Genomic DNA, 7902 nt, shown 5'->3' on the forward strand with positions numbered 1-7902 from the left:
ATGTTGGAGTGCTATTATCTAGACCTACAAGCCACTCTGGAGTATCATACTATGGAGCACAGTCATCCTCTGATTGGTTCATCTTAGGATGCTCGGTTGCTGATCAAGACCCCAAATACTCGCAAGATAGATGCAGTTGTCACCCACCATGTAAGTCGAGCTACCGCGGAAAGAAGCATGGAGGATGCTGCTTCCATTGCACTTGCCTACTGCCGAGGCCATCTCTCTGATGATAAGAAGGACGATGGACTCTTGTATTACCCATGCTATCTTCCGAAGGAAAATAGTTGGACCATAGAGGTCGTGGTAAAAGGATCGAAGACTCTTGAGACCACCGTTGAGTTAAACCGTGAACTTACAAATAAGGTGGGAGCGTTAAAAGGAGAGCTAAAGAAGGCACAAGACATGATCAAAGAATACCAGAAAGAGATCGATGGCCTTAACGCCGAGTTAGGACGTCCCAAGCTATTTGGAAAGTTAGATGAGCCATCCACCAAGAAGAACGCCGCCCCTTAAGTTTATGAAACCATTGTAATAGTCACGTTTTTAGTATTGTGAGTCGAGTCGAGTCTTTTAAGTGTTTGTGAACTATCGGTGTGCTTGCTGGATGATTATTGTGATTTATGTGTGATTTGGATCTTTGTGATGAGTGCTGGAACTTTGTGGGCATGTCCACGAGTTCCTTAGCTAAAATATTAAGGTTAAAAGTGCTATAATAAATAGTTGGGTTGGTCTATCCTATCTCTTTGCTTGCTGTTTTCTGAAGCAGTCAGTGATGTTTTGGTTATAACTTTTCACCTGTTCAAGCAATGGTCATGAAATTTTACTAGGAGTATATAGACTTCTGTGTCTTTCCAATGGCACAAGAATCACCTTTTTATCTGTTCGTATCTGAGAGTTATGACTGTCACAATATGAACTTCTGTGCTGTCTGGAATCTAAAGACAGTTTCTGTTGTGGTCTGTTTTTGCTTAATGTAACGTCAGAATCAGAAAATGTGGTCTAAATGAAAGTTGTAGATAATTTCTTAAGATTTCCAACCGTATAAAGATCATCTTATTTGGATATCTGAAACTCGAGTTATGACAGTTTTTCTGACCTGCTGATTCTGCATCACGTCTAGAAATTTTCAGAATTGCTTATCTCTTACATATTGGTGATGTTTCATGTTGGATTACAGATGTCTAGCCATGGAAGAGGTAGGGGACGTGGGAGAGGTGCTCCACCACCCCCACCACCACCCATGACCGCAGCAGAGGTGTTGGCGATGCAAGGACAGTTCATGCAGTCCATGATGCAGTTCTTTCAAAACCAACCTATTGGAGCACCAGCACCTCCACCACCAAGAGATAAGCGGAGGGAATTCATGCAAGAACATCCTCTAGTTTTCTCTCATGCCGCTGACCCCTTGGAGGCAGATGATTGGCTACGCGCAGTGGGGAAACAACTCAACATCGCTCAGTGTGATGATCAACAAAAGGTGTTGTATGCATCGGGACAGCTTTAGGGAGCAGCTCAGACTTGGTGGGGGTCATATCAGTCTGCTTGTCCCAACAATGCTCCTACTATCACTTGGCTAGAATTTGTGAGGGATTTCAAGGCACACCATATTCCAGATGGTTTGATAGAGCTCAAGCAGGAGGAATTCAGATCTCTCAGGATGGGTTCTATGTCTGTCAGTGAGTATCACGACAAGTTTGCTCAGTTGGCTCGCTATGCTCCTAATGATGTGAGGGAGGATGCAGATAAGCAACGTCTCTTCCTCAAGGGAATTTACTATGATCTCAAGTTGCAGTTGGCTGGTAACACATATGCTAATTTCCAGCAGTTGGTGAATCGCGCTATTGTGCTTGACAATATGCGATTGGAGAGGGACAGGAAGAGAAAGATGAAGGGACAGGCCTCCGGAAGCAACATACGCCCGCGCTATAATAATCAGCAAAGGTATCAAGGTCCAGTCAGTCAGTGGAATCGTGGTTAGTTTCCACAACGCTCTCAGAACCAACAGTAGAATTGGAACCAGCGTACCCCACAGCAAATGGGCAATCAGACTCCACGCCAGGGAACGCCCAACAGTACCCTGATGAAGAGCAGTGCACCTAGTACTCCCAATAGGTGTTTTCGGTGTGGAGATGTGGGACACTATGCTAACCATTACCCTCAGAAGCCGAATAAACAGACACCTCAAAAGCAGAATAGCAACCAGAAGCCTACGTACAACACTGGAAGAGTGAACCATGTGGCGCCTGAGACTATGGTTGGAGCACTAGAAGTTATGATGGGTACGTTCAACATCAACTCTATCCCCGCTAATGTTCTTTTTTACTCTGGAGCTTCGCATTCCTTTATTTCACAAGCATTTGTTAGAACACATAGCATACCTTTAATTGCAATGAAGACCCAAATGCTAGTAAATTCACCGGGGGGATCAATACCTACTGCACATTGTTGCCCTTCAGCAAGTCTTACCTTAAGGGGGGTAGACTTCATAGTCAGTCCTATTGTGTTGAGAACTTTTGGGATCGATGTGATTCTAGGTATGGATTGGATGAAAGAACACCGAGCTATGATTCAGTGTTAGGAGAGAGTTGTAGCAGTGACAACACCAAAGGGAGATTGAATCAGTGTTGGCGTGACAATGCAACCACCACCAATAGCTACAGTGAATCAACTAGATGATGATGCTAATCCCCAGGACCATGTTGTGGAGGAGTTTCCAGATGTCTTCCCTGATGATTTGCCAGGTATGCCACCTGACCATGACATTGAGTTTATAATTGAATTATTACCTGGTACTGCACCTATAGCTAAGAGACCATATAGAATGGGGGTTAACGAATTAGAGGAACTTAAGAAACAGTTGAAAGAGTTGTCAGATAAAGGGTTCATACGTCCTAGTGCATCACCTTGGGGAGCGCCTGTGATCTTTGTTGACAAGAAGGATGGAACACAGCGTATGTGTGTGGATTATCGATCTCTTAATGAGGTAACTATCAAGAACAAGTACCCGTTGCCTAGAATCAATGACTTGTTTGATCAGTTGAGAGGTGCTTGTGTGTTTTCTAAAATTGATCTGCGTTCTGGTTATCATCAGTTGAAGATTCAGAGTACTGATATACCAAAAACAGCTTTTACTACGAGGTATGGGTTATATGAGTATACAGTTATGTCGTTTGGTTTGACCAATGCACCTGCCTACTTTATGTATATGATAAATAAGGTGTTTATGGAGTATCTTGATAAGTTTGTGGTAGTATTCATTGATGACATACTGGTATTCTCTAAGACTGAAGATGATCATGCTGAACATCTAAGATTGGTGCTATAGAAGCTTAGAGAGCATAAGCTATATGCTAAGCATAGTAAGTGTGAATTCTGGTTAAGAGAGGTCTCTTTTCTTGGACATGTTGTTTCTAATGGTGGTATAGCAGTGGATCCAGGCAAGGTGAAGGATGTACTGAATTGGAAGCCACCTACTGATGTAAGTGAGATCTGCAGTTTTCTTGGCTTAGCTGGTTATTATCGAAGATTCATTGAAGGTTTCTCCAAGCTTGCTAAACCCATGACAGCCCTGTTAGAGAAGAATGCTAAGTTTGAGTGGTCTAGTAAGTGTCAAGCTAGTTTTGAAGAATTAAAGAAGCGGTTGACAACAGCTCCAGTGCTAATTTTGCCTGATCTAAATAAGAAGTTCTCTATCTATTGTGATGTGTCTCGTCAAGGATTGGGATGTGTTCTTATGCAAGAGGGTAGAGTTGTTGCTTATGCATCTAGACAGCTGAGGAAACATGAGTTGAATTATTCTACTCATGATTTGGAGTTAGCAGCTGTGGTTCATGCCTTAAAAATCTGGAGACACTATCTGATTGGGCATAAGAGTGATATCTTTACCGATCATAAGAGTTTAAAGTACATATTCACTCAGACGGATCTGAATTTGAGACAACGTCGTTGGTTGGAACTGATCAAGGATTATGATCTAGAGGTGCACTATCATCCTGGTAAAGCGAATGTTGTGGCTGATGCACTTAGTAGGAAGAGGTATGCCAATGAGCTTGAGATGGCGCCTATGCCAAAGGAGTTATGGGAAGAGCTTCAGCACTTGAACCTTGGTATTGTTTATAATGCTATGGAGATAGAAGTGATACCTACACTAGAGCTTGAGATACGTAAGGGTTAGTTGGAGGATGAGAAACTAAGGGAGATAGCAGGTAATGTAGCACTTGGGAAAGCTCCAGGTTTCAGCATAGATGAGAATGGGACTCTATGGTTTGGAAAAAGAATCTGTGTGCCTGAAGTGAAAGCCATTCGTGATGCAATTCTACGTGAAGCACATGATTTAACTTATTCTATCCATCCTGGCAGTACTAAGATGTATCTAGATCTTAAAGAGAAGTATTGGTGGTATGGTCTGAAGAAAGATGTAGCTGAGTATGTTGCCATATGTGATACTTGTCAGAGAGTGAAAGCTGAGCATCAGCGACCTGCAGGATTGTTGCAACCTATGAAGATACCTGAGTGGAAGTGGGAAGAAGTTGGAATGGACTTCATAGTGGGGTTACCACGTACTTAGAAAGGTTATGATTCAATATGGGTGATTGTGGATCGTTTGACTAAAGTTGCTCACTTCTTACCTGTCAAGACCACTTATAGAGGACCAAAGTTAGCAGAACTATACATGGAAAGGATAGTGAGTTTGCATGGTGTTCCAAAGAAGATTGTGTCTGATAGAGGTTCGCAGTTCACTTCTCATTTTTGGAAATAGGTACACACTTCGCTGGGCACAAAGTTGAATTTTAGCATAGCCTACCATCCTCAGACTGATGGACAGACAGAGAGACTTAATTAGATTTTAGAAGACATGTTGAGAGCATGTGCATTGCAGTATGGTACTAGTTGGGATAAGAGTTTGTGTTATGCAGAGTTCCCATACAACAACAGCTATCAACAGAGTCTCAAGATGTCACCGTTTGAAGCTTTGTATGGGCGTAAGTGTAGAACACCCTTATTTTGGAATCAAACAGGTGAAAGTCAAGTGTTTGGACCAGATGTGCTTAGAAACGCTGAAGAGCAGGTGAGAAAGATTAGAGAGAACCTGAGAGTGGCACAAACCCGTTAGAAGAGCTATGCAGATAATCGAAGAAGAGACTTGGCATTTGAAGAAGGAGATTATGTCTATTTAAAAGTATCACCTATGAGAAGTGTGAAAAGGTTCAACATGAAAGGTAAACTAGCACCAAGGTATGTTGGTCCGTTTAAAGTTTTAAAGAGATGTGGAGAAGTGGCTTATCAATTAGAATTGTCTGAGAACCTGTCTAGTGTGCATGATGTGTTCCATGTGTCTCAACTTAAGAAGTGTTTACGTGTGCCTGAGGAGCAAATACCATTAGAGGAACTTGCTGTTAAAGATGATTTGACATATGAGGAGTTTCCAATTAAGATTTTGGATATGGCTGAGAAAGTTACGAGAAGCAGAACAATTAGGATGTGCAAGGTTCAGTGGAATCGGTATTCGAAAGCAGAGGCAACTTGGGAAAGAGAAGATGATTTGAGAAAGACATAGCCACAGTTGTTTGAGTAAGCATAGCCTAATCTCGAGGACGAGATTCTCTTAAGGGGGTAGATTTGTAACACCCAAAATTTTGCATCATTTTAAAATAGCTGAAATTGATGTTTAGTGCAATTTTATGAGCATGTCAATATAGTAAAATAAATAACTTTGTGAAACTAAAATTTATCCTAAGCTTAGGAACAGGTTGCTGCATACATGCTGATGCATATTTTATTATGTTTGACTGGTTTTTGTAGCTTTTGAAAAGAGTTTCAAATTCCTTTTGAAAAGGTTGATTCAAAATTCTAGAAAATAAAAAGAAAAGGATAAAACCTCACCTCTCTCACTCTCTTGGCTTTTGGCCCAGCAAGTAGCCAAGCCCAGCTCGCCATGCTGAGCAGGCCCGCTCCTCCTCTCTTCTTCCTGGGCCGGATGGCCGAGGCCCAGCAGCGAGGCCAGCCCGCGCGCGCAGCGTCAGCTCTCGGCAGCCCACAGCGGCAGCAGCCCTCCTCCTCTCTCTCTCTGTCTCGCTGATGAAGCTGGCCCACATGTCAGCGACGTCTTCCTCCTCGAACCGGACTCGGGTCGAACATGGCACCGACCGAGCCACACGTTTTCTTGTGTCCTGGTGCAACCCGTACGTCCGCGCGTCCATAAATAGTGCGCGCGTTCGCACGCCCCCGCAACAAAAACCGAGCACCAGCGCCTCGTTCCCGAGCTCTAGCGCCGCCGCGAACCCTAGACGCCGCCGCACCGTCGATTCTGCCGTATCGCCGCTCAATTGACGCCGTATGCAAGTTGTCGAGCTTCGCGTCATGTCTGCGAAGCCGTCGAGCCTTCCTATTCTCTTTTTTCTCGCTTTGAATCGCGCTCTAACCCTCGCCGTACTTTGCAATGCAAAGCCGTCCGCCGTTCGAAGCCGCACACTCGACCCAGCTCACCTCTGACTCCATCTTCGTGCCAGGTGAGATCCCTATTCCTTCCTGGTTCGATCCGTTCTGGTCCCGTGGAAAATGGTGCCCGGGATCGCCCTATCCGTGAGCTCCAGCGAGCTCGGTCGCCGCCAGCGATGGCCGCCGCCATTTTGGTCGTCTTCCCCGGCGAGCCGGTTCTTTCTCTCCCTCCCGATCTAATCTGATCCGTCCGGATTGGATCCAACGGTCCATAACGCACCGTACCCCTTTGGCCGTCAATTTTGCTAAAGAGCCCTTGGGTTTCTTAGTTTTCGAACCCGCAGTCCAAAACGTATTCCCTGGTTTACGCTTTCGTCTCTAGAAAACGTATTTCCCAATTTGCAGATTCAAATTAAAGATCCATCTAATTACGGTTTTGCTACTACCTTTAATTGCTCATAACTTCTTCATTTTAACTCCAAATTGACCCATTCAACTTGCGTTAGATTCGTCTTTTCGAGATCTACATGTTCATATAATTTGTCATCATGTTTTGAACTTTAAAATTCGAGTTTAGATTTAATCTATTTCTTTAATAGGAAAACTTGCTTTATCCATAACTTTCTCGTTATAGCTCCGTTTTTCGTGATCTTCGCGTCTGTGTGATCATAGCAACGTGTAGAATAGTTTTATAAACTTTTCAAAACTGTTTGTCTCTATTGGTGTACTGTTCTAATTAAATCTATTTGTTTGCCTCGTGTATGATTGCTCGGATGATTGTATGTTGCTGCTTGGTGATGTTGATCGGGTATAGACGGTGAGGTTTTCGTTGGTGATCAAGAGTTCATCTACGATCAGCAAGACCAGCAGGATCTTCAGGAGCCCTTTGATCAAGGCAAGTATAGCTAAGGACCTCCCTTGTTGTCCTATTCATGATGCTCACTAAAATACATATGCATGTGTCTTCCTTGCAACCTATGGTAGGATTTCCTAGATTTTGAATACTCTATTACCTTGTTACCCTGGGAGGTTTGCATCGGGTAGTTCTATTGCTAGTGCAACAATCATGATCTTGAAACTTGATTAATGAATATGCTATAAACATAAACAAGATGACTTTTTAGCAACAGAAGGACTTGTCTTGTAACTGATTATCCGGGATTAACGTACAGCTGTGAGGGCTATATGGCTCTGGCTCTAGTTGTTTGAGAAACCCTTTTCTAGCTAGTTAGAGGTCTGCGAGTTGGGTATAGGACAGCCTCTGTCCTGTTGAGCCTAGCTATGGAAGCGGCCTTTTATATTATTGGAAGGGGGGTTCCTATATCTGATGACCCTACGGCCCTGGCCGGTTAGACGAACTCTTAGGTGGCTTTATATGATTTTCGGTGTTTTGGACCTTGCAAACCCATACATTTGGAAATCATGACTCACAGTGAAAGTGTACACCTCTGCGCAGAGTTA

The 7902-nt window shown here is 43.5% G+C and overlaps 1 protein-coding gene across 1 annotated transcript; it reads left to right on the forward strand.

The window, feature by feature from the left end:
- Positions 1-5191: 5191 nt before the first annotated feature.
- Positions 5192-5560, forward strand: LOC136515773 (uncharacterized). Its single transcript, XM_066509273.1, has one exon. The coding sequence runs from the start codon at positions 5192-5194 to the stop codon at positions 5558-5560; it is 369 nt and encodes a 122-aa protein (XP_066365370.1).
- Positions 5561-7902: the final 2342 nt, after the last annotated feature.

This window comes from Miscanthus floridulus, chromosome 17 (assembly GCF_019320115.1).
Source record: "Miscanthus floridulus cultivar M001 chromosome 17, ASM1932011v1, whole genome shotgun sequence".
Taxonomy (NCBI): Eukaryota; Viridiplantae; Streptophyta; class Magnoliopsida; order Poales; family Poaceae; genus Miscanthus; species Miscanthus floridulus.